Source organism: Pogona vitticeps, chromosome 1, assembly GCF_051106095.1.
Source record: "Pogona vitticeps strain Pit_001003342236 chromosome 1, PviZW2.1, whole genome shotgun sequence".
NCBI classification, from domain to species: domain Eukaryota; kingdom Metazoa; phylum Chordata; class Lepidosauria; order Squamata; family Agamidae; genus Pogona; species Pogona vitticeps.
The window spans coordinates 315,835,431-315,852,929 of record NC_135783.1 but is presented as its reverse complement, the minus strand read 5'-3'; the positions used below and the strand labels follow the sequence as shown (position 1 = coordinate 315,852,929).

At 36.2% G+C, this 17,499-nt stretch overlaps 1 protein-coding gene and 1 long non-coding RNA gene across 18 annotated transcripts in view; both read left to right on the top strand.

Moving 5' to 3' along the window:
- Positions 1-17,499, top strand: part of RALGAPA1 (Ral GTPase activating protein catalytic subunit alpha 1) — a 208,115-nt gene that overhangs the window by 179,964 nt on the left and 10,652 nt on the right. For 11 of the 17 annotated variants that reach the window (XM_072986374.2, XM_078392390.1, XM_072986376.2 and 8 more), the window contains 2 exons: positions 1,461-1,588; positions 15,409-15,533. In XM_072986374.2, the coding sequence (XP_072842475.1) occupies positions 1,461-1,588; positions 15,409-15,533 (253 nt within the window). Of the gene's footprint in view, positions 1-1,460; positions 1,589-15,408; positions 15,534-16,111; positions 16,143-17,499 lie in introns of all 17 variants that reach the window. The other 6 variants (XR_013544636.1, XR_012082600.2, XM_072986375.2 and 3 more) reach the window with 1 other exon arrangement.
- LOC140703214 (uncharacterized) lies at positions 6,584-10,052 on the top strand. The gene is made up of 2 exons (XR_013544649.1): positions 6,584-7,639; positions 9,393-10,052. It is a non-coding gene; the product is annotated as an uncharacterized LOC140703214 (long non-coding RNA).

Below are 17,499 nucleotides of genomic sequence, written 5' to 3'. Positions count from 1 at the left end.
AATTTTAGGGGCATACAACCCTTAAAAGATTTCTGAAATACATAAATAACAGTTATGCTCTGTGAGCCATCTTGTCACAGTGGCTACTCTTACCAGTGCTCAACCAGTTCACAAAGCTGTCCTTTGAGCAGTTGGCAATTTCAGATCTCGGGCTTCTCTCATACAAGACATTTTGTCTCATTGCTATAACCCCAGTATAGAAAGCAAGTGAAATTGTGTCTTTCAGGCATAACTCACAATTTTTGCCATTCCGCAGGGATAAAGTGACTATCTTTCTGGATATGTCCTTCCTCCCTAAGTTGTTGTTGGACTTCCACATCAACCAACCCCTGGTGCTCCTGATATTCTTTCCTTCCCCCACCTCAGAGTTGGAGAAATCCCTTCATGTATTGGATGTTCATAGAACCCTTGCATTCCACATTTCAAGAACCAAACCCTCCCAAAAAACCAAATAAACTGCTTGTGAGTTATCAAGGACCAAAAAGGGTGGGTAAATCATGTCCCAATGTATATCAAAATGGCTAGTAGTCAAAACTGTTGTTTTGCATAACATTTGGCAAAAACACCAACCCCAGATTATCTAAGAGTACATTCTGTGAGGGCAGTTGCCACATTCAAATGAGGCTTTCAGTTAAGCAACATTTGTAAAACAACAACATGGTCACAGCCCTTGACCTTTGTCAGGCATTATAGGCTGGATATCAGAGCCAAACTTGATGCAGCTTTTGACAGAGCAAGAATCTCTTCTATGTTGCCGTGTCCTCCCACCAACCAGTAAGTGAGCTTATCAGTCACCCACATGTGTGATTCACAGATAACACAAAGGAGAAGGACAGGTGGCTTATCTGTAACTGTAGTTCTTCAGGTGGTCATCTGTGAATTCACACAACCCACCCATCCTCCCCTCAGTCTGTCATGCCAATTTGTGTTTTTTGGACAGTGGTGGACTGTGGGAACTGAGGATTCACCACAAGGTAGAAAAGCATGTGCAGTATGAAGAGTCAGTATAATGGACTTTGAGGTTCTGGAATGTTTGGAAGGAGTTTTGCACAGTCTCAGAAAGAACCCACATGTGTGAATTCACAGATGACTACTTGAGGTACTACAATTACAGGTAAGCAACCTGTCCCTCTGTAGTCTCCCTCTCTGACTTTTACCTTCAGGAATTTGACATTCATGATCATTATTAAGTTTCAGCCTTAAAATGAGCAGAGGATGAGTAATTGTTCAAACAATTCTTAAAGCAAAACGGGCACAATTATTTTATGAAAAATACCAAGTAATCATATAATCATTGTTTCAGAAGGTACATCATCTCTTAAGAGTGTTTTGAATAGCTGCTATGATTAAGTGGAGGTGAGAAGAATAATTTGGCTGAGCAATCCATTGTTAATGTTCACTAGTTATTGTTGCCTAAGAGATTAATTTAACAGCTAAATTTCTCAATTTTCTGAATTCAGGTCCCATTCTTTGGTCCATTGTTTGATGGTGCTATTGTGAATGGAAAAATTCTTCCTATTATGGTCCGTGCAACAGCTATAAATGCAAGCAGAGCACTGAAGTCTCTCATTCCATTATATCAAAACTTGTATCCTTTAAACTGAAAAATATATGCCTCTACAGACATAAGTGTAACCAAACACAATATATAATACTTACTTTCAAACGAATGTGTATAGAATTGACTGGATTTTGCAATGATACTGACAGTTTTTATGAGTACTGTTGTTAAAAACCATAACCCAAAATTACCCTTAACCTAAAATGAGGAAGTATTCAATATAAAATCCAAAGAATGTAACAGAAAGACTTTCTCCATCTTGGTTCAAATTTACGCAGATCATGAAAACTTATTTTTGTTCCATATAATATAGCTTTTGAATAGTTTAAATGTCATTTAATTCTGTTCTGCATTCATGTAATAAATTTTGAAATTTTAAATTTTTTGAACTAGTTTCTCAGTCTGAATCAGGAAATGAGCTATAGCTTCTAAAATCAAAAGCATGTATAGTTTTTAAATTAGTCATTACTCCCATCCCTACCCCAATCTTACTTGTTTGATGCCCATTATTTATTAATTATTTTATTTATTCAAAATATTTTTATCCCACCTTTCTCCCCAAAAGGACCCAGGGCACATAATTCAAACAGTATTTAAAAGCTAAAAACAGTAAGTATCGGTATACAAATGTTTAAAAAGAATTAAATAGGTATTATATTAAAATGGCAACTATTTCTGTAGTAGTGGCATCAGAAGCTGTGCATGAAACTTGGAACAGAAGTAATGAGAAATGTGGGTCCAGTATTTCCATTGATATTAAGACACTTGTGCAGTACTACTCAAGAAACTTCTGGGTAACTTGATTTTATTAAACTTCATGTCACTTCCACCTGGCATAGATTTGATCATTCTGTTTATAATGTAAAAGTATACAAATTTCACATGTAAGGGGGGGAAAAGAATGTTGTCTGCCTGCCTATGCAACACATTCCCTATCCCTCAAGAAAAAAAACTTGGGCAGAAGTAGATTTGAGGGGGTGTTAAAGAGGACAAAAGGAAACCAAAGTCTTACTGTGTGAGCGAAGATCCATGCATGCAATTCTTGATGGATTTCTAAAGGGCTATATTTACAGCTTTTGCTGATACAGCTTATTCTTTTTCTCTTCTTTAGATACCTGTATGTGGTTTTAATTACAAATAAATGCTGAAATTGTGCAGTTTTGAAATCTTAAGGAAAGCAAAGTACTTGTGAATACATATTTTTAACAAATATCTATCTTTTTGAAGGTATCTAGAAATAGAAATATTTTTAAAATGTATTACAAATGATAAAATAAGCTTAAGAATAATGAAAATACTGAAATGATTTAAATTCATGTTATGCCAATAATTATATAGCTGGAGCAATTATTTAATGCTTACTAAACTGCCATGAAATTCCAAAGCATAAATTGTGTAATTTATGTTCATTAAAAGTAGTCTGGGACTTGGCCACATCTTGGCTAACTATGTATCTAATGCTGTTCAGTAAATTACGAGGATATTGATTGGCATATGCTGCCTAAATCGATTGTCCTGACAGCCAGAATTACAGTAATCTGTCAGTATTGATGACTGTCTTTCAGGCTTTCATATCTCTCCTTCATTTGTCTTGTCTTTCCTTACTTGTTTCTGAAGAGCATTTTCTTGCAACCACCAGTTTTGTGATGGTAGGTACTTGATAGTTCTTTTTTTTCTTTCTTTCTTTTGGTCTATGTAGACCAATTTATTCGCTTGATCATGCAATTAGGGATAAAATACAGCACAGGGGAGCATGGGTAGGCAGTATTCTGCTTAACAATTGAACATTGGATGTAGTGTAGTCTTGTTCTCAATCATTTATTAGTTATCCATCAAAAGGTAAGATTGGGATAGGATGGGAGTAATGACTAATTCCAAAGCATCATTTTAAATGCTTTTTATTTTAGGAACTATAGAGCACTGTTTGAGTACACATTTGTGATTGGTTTTAAATGCTTGTCTTAATATTTTTTTAACAGATATTTCACCTACTCCTTATTACAGATATTAAGTGATTTGTGCATTATCTACATGTGTATTTACCTGCTGCACAGTTAAGTAAGGTTACATAAAGGTGTCTTACTACCCAATTTCCCATGGTTTATACTCAGAATGAAACATTTTAGGTTTGTAGAAATAAACAAAGTGATCACAGAGTGCTCCTACTATACAAGGAGAAATTTAGAAGGAGCGGTCTGTATGAAAAAGCCAGGCTCATTTGAGAGATACGAAAGAGTAAAAAGAAAATAAAGTGAAATTGATTCTTTTTACTAATCTGATTTGCTATTCACAAGCTCTAGGTGGTCTACAATCTTTCTTGTATTGCTATCTTTTCTTTTATAACACATGATTAAGCATATGCTTGTAATGTTTTTAGCACTTCATACAAATATTACTACAATTACCAAGAGTTTTCCTAACAGCAATTACAAGGCTTAAGGTTTGGTGAGATTAATTTAGAACTTTATTTTAAGGAGATGTGTGCAATATTTACAAAACAATGATTGCCTGAGGAATTGTCAGCTGCTCTACCCTAGTATTAAAGCAACCCGAAAAGCAAAGCAAAACTAATATTAATCTACAATATTTTATTAAGAATATCTCCTATGCATTTTATATTTTAGTACATAATTTTAACACATTTCACTGTCTAATAATCTAAAATACGTATAGGGCAAATATTAATTTTCCTACAAAAACTCCAGCAATGTAAGAGAAATTCTAATACTATGGTTCTCCTTAATACTGCATTTCATTTAGTTTAAGCAATGCGTTGGGGGGGGGGTTGTTCCATACATTTATCCATTTTGTTTAGAGCACTTCAACCTGCTACCAGGATGGGCTTTTCAAATCTTTTAATTCCTATTTCCAAGCCACAGTTTCCCTCCATCTGTTCTTGCCAGTTGTGAAAAGGTTCAATTTTCAGCAACGCCATGCATTTCACAGAAGGTATGTGAGGTGAAATTTCGCAGGGGACATAATGGATCCTGATTCTCAGTGATAAACCTTGGGGGCCAGCAGGGTTGGCATATGGTTCAGCATGATAGGAAGGCTTGGGTTCCTTGGCTTTACTTTTTTGGCGTGGAACTGATAAAACCTGCCTGCATATTGTTTCACTGGACACCAGTCATGAACAAGAGGAACAGCCCATTTTAACTCTCTGTGGGAAGGAAGCCCAGACACTGTTCACAATAGCACTATTGTCATGTTACAAACTACTCTGAACAGCTTGACAGCTTTGGGAAGAAGAGGGGGGAAGGAAAGGGGTTGTTGGCTAATTGGTGTTGAAAAGAAATTTGGAGAGATATACTTCAGTGTTGATGTTTTTACGATATTTTTCCCATAATAGCTACCAACTTTTAACAATAAGCAGTAAGGAAATCCTTGAGCAGTTATTTGCTAAGGCTGTTCTGAAATGATGCTAATCATAATATATAAATCTGATTAGCTAAAAATTAAATGATTGAGTAGAACAAAAATCTACCTACAAACTGAGAATTAAATTTCGATTAACCTGTGAATATTTCTCATCTGCTTTTGTACTTCTGCCATGGTAAGGAAGGCTCTATTAAGTTTTACTTAAAATGAAACATGAAGCCTTTTTTTTTCTCCAGCTGCTGCTACTGAGCTGGACTTCAGTGAGCTTTGCCTGCTCTAGTTCTTTATGGACAATCCATTGTCAGTTTTTGTAGGCCACAAAAATATTTTTACACAATACTGTATGCTTTCTGAAGATGAGAATGTTATTGCCCTCATACTATGTGGTGAAGGGTGGGGGGAACACTAAGGAATGCTTCCTTTCCAAATCCCATGCAATATTATCTGTGTGTTTGTGTTTAGTAATAGTTTGCTAGGTTCCATGTTGTTAATCATTACCAAAGCAGTGTTTGTGAAGCAGTGGCCTCTTAGGAGTAGGAAGAAAGTATATAGTTGTTAAGGGAAAAAGTGTATGCCTGGGAAAATGGAACATTCTGCGATATTGGGATGTCACTTTGACATTATTTAATACAGGAGATGCACTATTGTACATTATAATCCATTATAGTAGTAGTAGGAAGAACAGAATTTGTGTCTGAAACAGTGGTAAGAACAGTTCAGGCTTACAAGTTCTAGTTTATCTTTTACTATAGCTCCAAGATTCACCAACCACAGCTTAGTACAAAAGAAATAGATTTTTGGCTGTCACAATTGAAGAGAGCTCATGGGTCTGATATACATAGGATTTCCAGGCGTCAGGCAAAAGGAGGACATGTCCTTTTTTTTAGCCTAATGTCCTCCGTCTGACAGGCAAAGATAAAAACCTTTAAAATGTCAGGCTTTTGTATATTTTATATTATAATTTTGGATGGGAGGGGGAGAGGTGGAAGGACCACCCCCCCGTCTTTCCCCACCCCCAACCTGCTCGCACCCCCATTACTTGCAGCCGGTGCTGGATCACAGCCCTCGCCCCCTTCTGCCGCGGCAGCAGCTGCTCAGCGATCTGCCATGCCCACCCAGCCCACATGGAGCCCAGAAAGGCAGCACGAGTGGAGCGCCGGCCGCCAAGCCAGACAGGAGCAAGCAGCACCCAAGTGCATCAATGGGAAGGCGAGCGACCAGACTGTGTGTTTTCAAAGTCCCTTTCAGGGACTCCAACTCCCACACACCCCAGCCTTGAACCTATGACCCTCAGGAGAGGGGAGGCTGCCTCATTCGGTTTTGCCTGGTGCCGTTTTCCCCGTCTGCTCCCGAGCCTTGTTTGGATGTCCAGATTAGCAAGGCTGCCTCTGTGCAGACTGCGAGCAGCCAGGGGATCCCACAGCCAGGCCGGGGTGGGTTCAGGTACAATTGGCTGTTTAAATAATGTGTTTTTTTTGTATTTGGGGGGGAAAGCCTCCATTGAATTTATTTTTATTTTTTAACATGACTGTTTCTTGGTGGGTTCACTAAGAGACATTTATTAGCAGCTGTTGTAAGAAAATTGTATTGATTGCAGTTTTAATCCAGAACTATTCAAATGAAACATTCAATACGTCCTCCTCTGTCCTCTTTTTTTATCTTTCTCTGTCCTCCTTTTGGTACCCATGTATCTGGCAACCCTAGATATACACATACTTTCCTGCTTTCCTGAAGCGTTCTTCAACAACAAAATTTAAATTGGTATCGTAGGGCAAAATCCTCTTTCATAACTTTGCACAAGCATAACCCATATCGAGTGTGGAGGTATTTAATTTAAAGTAATTGAAGCTTTACTATTCCTTTCATTTTAGTTTCTGCGGCTCCCTAGGGCTTCCTTTTGCCTTGAGGAAGCCTTTGGGAGCTTCAGGACGTTGGGGCAGGGGGAACCTTTGATAGCACAAAACTATTACCGGGTCACTGTTAGGATCAGGACTTCAGCGGTTTTATTATTAAAGTGCCTGCCCGCCCCTTATATCCTGAGGCTCTCAAAGGCTTCTCCAAGGTAAGAGGGAACCCTGGGAAACCTCAGAATCTCAGAATCAAAAAAGATTGAGAAAGGAAACTTTTAATTACTTCTAATCAATTGTTGCTGTATAATCTGGGTTATGTTGTGCAAAGTTACACTAATAAGATTTTGCCCATTGTATTTCTGGGAAAATGCTCATTTACTGTTGAATTTGTTGCTGCTTGGAAAGTTACATAAAATTATATTTTTGTTCAGATAAAATTTTATGAGGGAGAAGCTATTACTTGTTTGTTTATATACCCCCTTTCTCCTAAAGGATCCAAGGCATCTTACAATATTAAAAGATACAAAATTAAAACATAAAAGATGAATTATTATAATATTTTTAAAGTATTATCATTATTAAAACTAATAAACAAGAGCAATATTAAAAGCTCAAGTAAACACAGAATAAAATAGTCTCTTTAAAATATCCCTTTGTCAACCAGTCATGCCTGAAGAGAAGAAAAAGGTCTCCATTTGCTTACAGAAGGACAGCAAAGATGGGGCCATCCTGGGCTCTGTGGGAGGGATTTCCAGAGTCTGGGACCAACAACAGAGAAGGCCCTTTCCAAAAGTGCCTGTTAGGGTGCTGGGACCAACGAAAGGCCTCTCCTGATTATTGTGCTACCCAGGTAGGTTCATAAAAGGAGATAGGGGCTTTTAGATAGCTTTGACCTAAGCTATTTAGGAATTGTGTCGCTGTAACAGGGGAGTTATATGTTCGTTGTAAGCAGACTCAGTTAACAATCTGGCTGCGGCATATGGTATCTTGGAGCAGCACACACCTACACCAGTTTCTAAATCCTAGTGGAAGTGAATTTGTATATTACACTACAACGTAAGATCTGTTTTATTATCTGAGTGAATTAGTTACCATATTTGTTATAAACATGCTGTTCTTTAGCAAGGGCATGTCTTATCTCAAATTTGAGAGTACAGTGGTGCCCTGACTTATGAACGCTCCCACGTATGAACATTTCAACTTACGAACAGCTCCATTCGCAAAATTTTGCTTTGACTTGCAAACGGAGCTTGACTTATGAACAAAAAACACGGGGAAAGCGGGAAATGGACTTTAGACTTCCTGGTACTGCCTAGTACTGTAATTTTAAAATGTAAAAATTGGTTGAAAAGTTGCTTGGTTTGGTTTAAAGCAGCTTGGTTTTAAAGGTGTTCTGTTTAAAAAAGTGTTCATTCCCTCCCTCCCTCCCTCCTTTCCTGCCCTTTTTTTTAGCCTAAATCATCTTAGGTTAAAAGAAGAAAAATTCACCCCCTAGTGGTAAAGGACAGATTAACCAGTTTTGCATTAGTTCCTATGGGAACTAATGCTTTGACTTACAAACGGCGCCTCTACATACGAACAAAAACCAGCCGGAACGGTTTAATCGGGTTTCAGTGCATTCCTATGGGAAATGCTGATTTGACTTAACGAACATTTTGACTTACGAACATCTTCTGGGACAGATTAAGTTCGTAAGTCAAGGCACCACTGTACTTGATTTAATATTAAAATGGTCTGCTGTAATTGATCAACATAAGGTCCGGCACACAGCTTTGTAGAGGAGACTGATATGCAAATTATCATCTGATGAAGACTGCATGTTCACTGAAATGTTATTTTTATCCACATGAGCCTATGGTTAAGTAATTAGGAAATTCTGAAATGTGATTCTTCCCATTTCCTTTAAATTGAACAACTGGAGCCCAAGGTAGCATATGAGAATTTATGGAGGTGGACTGAAGCTGGTATAGTAGACATATCATTCTTCATGAAAAATACTGTGATCCTGTTAAAGCAGACTGTATTCTCTGCAGTTAGCACTTTTAGTGTTCTGACATGAGCTGACAAACTACTTAGATGTTTGGTTTAGAGAATTAAAAAGAATGAGCAATGTACAAAGTAGTCTCTGCTTAAATTATTGAGAAAATACATTAATGCTATATTTCATAATGGTAATTCATTGAATGCCCATTCTTCCTCTTACAGCAGGGCAGATTATATTTAAGTCAAGATTAATGGATAGATTTAGATGTTAAAATCCAGTCTCTGAACCTGCCATTCCCTAGAGGCATTTAGTGCATTAGTTTAAACCAATATGCAGCTTATCATTGATACTATGACACAGTCTTAAATGATGGTTTGCTATCCATTATTACTGGTTTCTCTGATAATAAAATCACTATTATGTATTCTTGATCATTACAATATTAAATAGAAATGTAATCAGGTTATTGCACATTTAGATACAGATAGCTTCTAAGTAATTGCCCACTAATTTTTTTTCCCATCTCATGAGGTCTGCTAGCATGTATATTCAATGAAAAGAGGATACTTCCTTGGCTTTGATTAGTTGAGGTACAAACTCTGCTTCTTCTTTTTTAAAGTTTCAGGTTTCAGCTCAAAAATTCAGACTCCAGCTTATCAAGTCATATTCTGCTTCAACCTCACCTCTTTTTCTGCCTCTTTTCAAGGCTAATGGATAGCAGTGTTTGACTATGTCTTCTTTGGGCCAAAAATGAGAGGATGCCCAGTTATCTTCTGCTTAGAACTACCTTCAGCTCTTCGTGGGCTTTTCTGGGCTCAGTCAGGCTCACCTGGAAGAAAGAAAGTGATCCCCTCTCTCTCTCCTCCAGCAAAGAATGATAGCAAGAAATGCATGTCTTTTGTCAATTTCAAGTATGCCCCCATCATCAGTGGAGTGATGTTTTCTGATTCTAACTAGTATGGTAATTTTTTGTTTTAAATAATGGCCTCTGATAGAGAAACAAGTATTTCACTGCCTTTTTTTCACCACCCAGCAATTTGGAAATGTTGTTAAATCTGTAATATGCTCAATATTTTATCTGTCTCCAGCTTTTAGTAACAAGGTCTATTTGCCCTACCGTAGCACCTGTGGATTTTGAATCACCTGGCATCCCACGGGAGTAAGACCACGAAGTACTGGTGTCAGCTCTGGTTCTTAATTCATACTCAATGTAAACAATATAAACTTGACAATATAGATGTAGAAACTGATTAAAGCCCAGTATTGGATGTTCTTCTGAGTCACTGAAGTGCTTGTTGCTTCTTGGACAATAATAAACTATACTGAAGAATTTAGCTAATTAGCCTCCCAATAATTTTTTTAAAAAACTACCTTTTCCCAAGTAAGTAAGTTTAGTAGAACATTCTTATTAAATTAGCTAAAACAATCATATGTTCTACTCCTTATAAGAAATAAATAGGTTTCTGAAGCTGGGAGGGAAATCTAAACATTATCATAAAATGAAAATAATGGATGCACCTATTGTCACAGTTTTATTTTTTAAAAAAAAAAAATTACACCCATTACTTGAATCCAAATGATTTTTGTTCTCCACCAAAAAGGTGTTTGCTTGAATTTGATGTAATCAAATTCTATATACTTATAATCTCCAGTTTGCTGCTTTAGGTTTCTGAACTAGTTGGTTACTTGAATTTTATTCTAGTTTAATGGTATCAGTAGGTTTCGGTCACTCATTTTTATTTTTGATTGCATTGTAATTAACTCTGGATTAAACACTATGAAGGGTGATACATTTATTCCCGAAGTAAATAAGTGACCGTTGTTGTATATGAGAGAAGTCACTTACATGAAACATGTGGAAATAGGGGTTAATGACAAGAGTATCCATGTTAGTCTACTACTGCAAACAACAAAGGGTCCTCTGGCCTCTTAAAAACTAATATATTACTACTGCGGGAGCTTTTGTTAGACACAGAGACAATTTAATTAGCATCTGGGGAAGTGGGTTGCATGCTCAAAAAACTCATGAAAATGGTGTTTCAGAAAAAAATCACAAGTTATTTTTATTCACTAAGTTCCAGTCCATCCAAAAAACATTATGACACTTCTTGAATATGGTAAGAAACTGGTATATTTCTGAAGAAAATTCTCTTGAAGAATTCACTGAATTCCTCAGTTCTTTTCTCCTGGGAATCCTTATATGCAAAGCAAAGCATGCTGCTTGTATACTACCACCCCATAGTGTTTAAAGCACTCGCTGGGTGGTTTACAAGTTAATTATGCAGGCTACAGAAGTAGGAAAGTCTACATTATATTGCAGTTTATAGCTGGAAAACTGAGGAAGTCAGTGCAGGCAGTGGTGTACTGCTGTATGTTCCTAATTGGCTCACCTCATCAGCAAATAAACAGGTCCTGTTATTATCAGTTACATCCTATAAGAACAGACCCAAAGGGCATGTAAGCCCGTAGTCAGGCATTGAACGTAAAGCCTCATGAGAGTTCGTTTTAATAATCAACATTGCTGTAAGCTTCATTCTTCCAGTTTTCTTCTGAGATGAGTCTCAAATAAAGATTACATCAACCTGGCTGATGTGTATTTAAATGTAGTGCTCTTACGATGCTTAAATTGAGCTTTCTCAAAAAGCATAACAAGGGTTTCATTGGATCAGCATGAAATGCCCTTGCTTATATGCTCTAAATGTAGAATTTTCAGATTTCTTACCCATTGTAGTTGGATGGAATAAAGATCTGTATTTTGTCTTGTTTTAGACAATTCTTAAGCATTCTACCTTTATAAGGAAAGTTAACAGCTGTTAAGATGTTGTATACTTCCTTTCTATGGAACTTACCCATTCATATTGCAAACATGAAAATCATTAACTTTGCTTCACTTCTCTCCTATTTGTGTATACGCAAGATATATAATAAAATAAACCTAAAAGGTTTCATTTAGAGACCTCTGAAACAGGAGCAGTTTTAAAGCAGGTAGGTGTCTCCACCCTGCTTTTCATAAAGCATTTTACCCATTCAAACACACTTTTAAAAGCAGCTTGTTTTGATAGCAGACTGTTCTCCAGTGGGCCTTCAGCCTTTGCTTCCTGGCAGCACCTTTGGTGCGAAAAGAGAGTGCTCAATTGGGAGACTATCAGTGCCAGCATGCATAGAGTGATAAGTTAACACACCACTGGGAATTTCTGGGGCCCACCAAGATACTTCACTTCTAATGTGCTAACAAGCTCATTTTTCTACCTCTTGCCTCTTCAGTTATTTTTTTTTCTCAGAAGAGCTTAGAAGTTGAGTGCATCAGGCATAATGAAAAGCTCTGTAGGAGGGAGAAGCAATAACCCAATTTTTCCCTTTTCAGCCAAATAGAAAATTAGTTTCTGGTAATACACAAAGGCCAGTATTTTTTGTGCAAGGGGCACTGCTGTGAATCAAAGGACTCTATTAACTGCTGAAAATTCAGCAGCTGTGAATCTCCCCCAATGGAAAAAAGTGCTTTTCAACAAGTTGTGAGATATGTAGTATTATTTAGACTTCAACCATCAGTTTCATCCTCTACCACTTATATACAGCTTCTTAAAATCTCTGCTATATTACTCTCCTGTGTTAAGGCTCAATCTTGTGTATGTCCCACAACCCAAGAACCTCCACAACAAAGAGGTTTTATATTCCTTCCTGTCCTAATGTTGCTATTTATGATGTTTTCAGGAACAGGTTTTGGACTGCAGCCCTGTTTTAAGGGGAAAGTTCAGCATAACCAATGAATATAATGAAAATGAAATAGTACACATAGTCTTGATTCAGCTATCCTGTGCGATAAATGAATTTCACTGCATAACTCATTTAATTACCGAATTGTACTGAAGAAAGGTGAAGTCTTAATATGTGCTATTTTTCCTCCTATCATAAAACAAAAATTTGGGGGATCCTAATGATCCGTAGTTTTAGAAGCACTGAAAGTGTTTATAATGTTCTTTACAACGTATTAGATATCAGCGGGCCTGTACGTTTCCAAAAGAAATTTGAAGCCAAATGAGTTATTACTTCCCTAACTAATTATAAACCAGTTCAAGATTTTTAAACTGTAAAATATAGAATATGGAATTAAGAAGGCATCAAAAAAATAAGCTGCCAGGGCTGAAATTGTAAAAGAAAATTGGACTACTTGTGGCCCCCTGAACTTCAAATGTGACTCCCAGTTGTCTTGGCTCCTCACAACCTGGTTCAAAAACATTTTGGAGCCCCAGAAAGCTCTATGGTCCTTTGAGGGGGCATATTGGCTATTTTTGCCGTATTTTGAATTGCCTCCCTTATTCATTTTTTATATATGGATAGTAGAGGATGCAAGGGCTTTTGAGAGGGGAAAAAATATTTTAAAAATAATGGTGAAGTTTCAGTAGTGGCTCTGTCTCTCCTTGGTCCAGGGACATGTGGTTTCTGGAGCGTTGGAGATTGCTCCCCTTGTTGTAATAGAAATGCAGCCCTGTGTCTACAGGAAAGAATGGCATCTGCATATTTTAAGAATCATACCAGACTGCTTCTGAACTCTGAAAGTAGAAAATGGCAAGGAGGAGTAAGGTAAAAAAGGTTGACTTAAAAATATCTAATCAGAACAGTGCCTGTACCAAAGTAGGGAAATATTGTGCTTACATAGTTCCCTCACATTACAGTGGAATATCTGTAACAAGAATGGAATGGAGATGTTATTCCACTGGGGTGTTTTGCTAGGGAGAGGGGATAGTGCCTGAGAGTAACAAGCAATGGACCCTTAAAGTCCAGTTTTCTCTCCCTCATTCCAGCAGGGCGGCGAGAAGTAGCAGAAAAATACTGTCCGTCCACCAACAAAATCATAGTACTGTATTGTTTTGCCTCAGTTTAACTGAGTATCTTCAGAACCTAATTCTCCTTTCTGCCACCAATGTCAAACATTCTTTTAGGGAGAAGTAAAGTTGAAGGGAATGGTATGCCAGGATTCTTGGACATGTACCCATGAGAAAGGAAGGGAACATTTACCCCTCCTCCTAAGAAGATACAGTGAGAAGAGTATTGTGGCTATTCACAAGTTCCCACTCTTAGATTTTTGAAAAGCCTCCCTAAATGGATTATATCTAAATGACACTGACAAAAAAAATTGTATATAAAATTAATGTTAAGCAAATATTTTCTGCCGTCTAGTGAGTGCAGGAAGACAATTTTTACAAGTTGTATGAGAAAGGTGATTTCTGAGCCCTCCAAATCAGCCTATGACACTATATCAGCATGATTTTTTTTCTTGATAATTGTACGCTGCTGCCTGCTGTTCTGCATTTTGACAGCCATTTCCATAGTTGCTTTCATGAACAGCAGAAGTATTCTCTCTCTTTCTCACTCTCTTTTGTGCTACCGGTAAAATCAAACCTGCTGGAACAAGAAGCCTGGAGAGGGTTCTTCAAAAGCAACAACACTTCAAGATACCAGTCTCTTGTCAATAATATCAGGAGGAGAGGATGTAGAGATTAGGCAGAAGTACAATGCTTTGCCGCTGATGTCTTCTAGATGCTTTCTTCTGTGGTGCTCAGGCATGCTCTGACTTTTTAAATACATCTGTTGTTTCAATTACACAATTGATCAATCATTTTTATTTGTACAGTAAATGTTTTAAATTTTTATGTGTAAACAGCCATTTCTAAGTCAATCTAATTTTCATTATCAGTTAATTTCTGTTTTATAAACAGAAGCTGTCTTGTTTTGAAATTAGCTGTCATAAAATTCAGTTGGGCTTACTTTGAAATGCACATACATATGATTGCACTCTTAAATAAACCTGATTGTGACTTTTAAAATAAAAAATAAAAATTATCTAATAATACAGCATGCAGTCATTTATGGTAGCATAAAAGAAGCAAGTTCTGTGTGAACTGGTATTTTTAAGTATCTTGCTTTACCACAACATAGCTGTGTAATACAAAAATGCATATGTAAAAGAGCTTATCATTGTTTTGGTCAGAGTTTCTTTTCCCAGAGGTCATGCTCAAAAATTTGAGATCATTGAGTACACTACCTTGAGTTCAGTGTAGAAAATGTGTGATATAAATATAACCAGGAAAATACCAGCCACTGCTACTAGACCCTGAAGATGTTCTTCTTATTCCCTGATTTGGCACTCATTTCCACTGGGAAGTGGGTATACTGTATATAGTTTAATCCTTCCAGGACCTATGTAAGAATGTCCTACTTTCTGGATAGCTTCATAAGAGTGACTTGACGTACAAGGTTTTGAAAGATGTTGGAAAATGTTAAGTTTCTTAGGCTTTTTGTTTTGTTTTGTTTTTATTATAGGATTTGTTGAGCAAAAAAGCAATTTTAAGGTAGGATATTGGGAATGTGCTTTAAATATGACTTTTCAAATATAACTGTTATTTAAATGTGTATTATAATTTGCTGATATATTTTATCCTGCCTTTTGCAAAAAGCAATAAGCATCTAAATTGCAATTTAAATATTTTATACATAAATAGACATATTTATGCATAATATACATATTTGTACATAAACAGACAAAAAAAGCAACTGAGTTATATGATTGATCAGTACTTTTTCTGTTTACTTTATTCTTACCTTTATATTGATCCTTAACTTTTGAGTAAAACTAGCTACGAAGAAAGAGCTCGGTATCTGCAAACAATAGTTCAGCACCACCTAGATCCTTCAACTTTTGAGGATTATGCTGCTCAGGTTTTCTGTCCAGCACCCTGCCACCATTTGCCCTGTGAAACTGGTAAGAAAAGTAATAAATAGTAACATTTCTGTTTAAGAACACTTAAAATGCAGTATTTCAATATAGCCAGAAATATTCTAACCACATATTTTAAAAATATTTTTATCCACATTTTCATATTAAGGAAGTATTTGGGGCAATACATTACAATCCTTTGTTTATTATATAAAAGCCATCAAATACAGTTGATCAATTATTGATTTATGATAAAATATTCTATTCATATTATCTATTAATATTCTTGAAAACACAAGATTGCCAAAACTAAAGGCTAGTCTTTAAACCTACTTAAAACCTACTTGGTGCCTCTTACCTTACAGGAAGAACCATTTAAGCCTTGGTTTCAGAACCACAAAAGCTTTGCTGCTGCTGCTATCAAATTTATTGTTTTAAAATATGTTACAGTACATGAACATTTCTTCCGAAAGGTTGTACTTCTGAAATCTTTTATATAACATGCTGCATTTTCAGTTACTAATAAAACAACAATCACTAAGATTATGAAAACTCTCGAGGCCTACCTGTACAAATAATTACTTGAACTCCTGATGATTATTTCATTTATTTCCCCTCTTTAGATCATTAAATATCAGTTCTGTTTATCAGAAGGTAAGACAAATAGTCCAAAAACACCCTCTGTTCTTATTAATATATTACTAAAGCACTAAGTTTGTAACCATGTTGTATGCAAACTTTTCTGATTGCCCTTTTTACTATTAAAAGGGAGAGACATTTACACTGATTGAGAAATTTCCACAATGTTTTCTTCAACTTTAATCTTTACTAACCCCAGGTCTGCATGAAACACTAACACTGTGGTTCTGGGATTAAGGTAACTAATGGGAAAGACATCTGTTGAGCTAGTAGCAGTTGATTGTGACTGACCTTTTGTTTCTCAGCATGAACAAATAGTACTGGATGGCAGTGGTGTGCTCTGTACTGTCTTTCTTTGATGTTAGCAGATAACTTTATAAATTCAGTAGAACAAAAATTAGAAGCGAAAAATAATTTGTTTATTGCTGATAAACTTATAGACTCTCTTGGCATAAAGGAAATTAAAATTTACTATTAATGCTACTCACCTACTTGCAATAGAGAAAAATCTCAGATGATTTTTACTCCTGAATATCATACATGGACATTCATTGTTACCAAAAGGAAAAGAAATTGTGAAACACTGTTGCAAATTGCACCTAGGATTTAAAGAAATTAACTTGAATATCTGTGTAGTCTGGAGGTGACTAGCAAAAGCCAGGCATTTTACTCTTTTTCTATGTTGATAATTTTGTATTTGAAAATTAAATAGTAAATAAAATATTTTATTTTAAAAGTAAACATTGAATTAACACAACATTTAATTACTAAATATAAATGGCATAAACAGGTTGTCACTGTTGGATTTTAAGATCCTGTTTTCGATCTTACTGTACAGATGTGTAGCCCATGTTCTCTTGTGCCCCACTGTTTGAGGGATCCTTTAAAAAAAACATTGAAGGAGGTCAATTTAAAAAACCTGTTTAGTAGCAGGATAATCATAAGTCATGATACCAATGTACACTGCACGAAGCTTTTGCATTTTAAAACTAGAAAACTGATTTTTACAATCCTAATTTTATATTGTGGGGGATGTCACTTATTTTATGTAGAAAAATAGGTGAAAACAATAACTGAATACTGGTATTCAGTGAATGCTGCCTTATATTGCGTCCATGCTGGTAATTACTTGGTCACAACAGTTCAAGACCTCATCCTTGCTATCCAGTTTCCATTAACTATAGATGTTATTAACTGAATATGAGACTTCTTGTATCTAAATAATTTGTAGATCCAGATACATTTGTTCGTACTGACATGTCAGGATGAGGCAACTTAAACTCTCCCAAAGCCAGTATCTTTATGTATATTAAAACAGATAATATTTCTTTTCTCTGAAGAAATAGGCTACAGTCCAAAAAAAGTTATACCA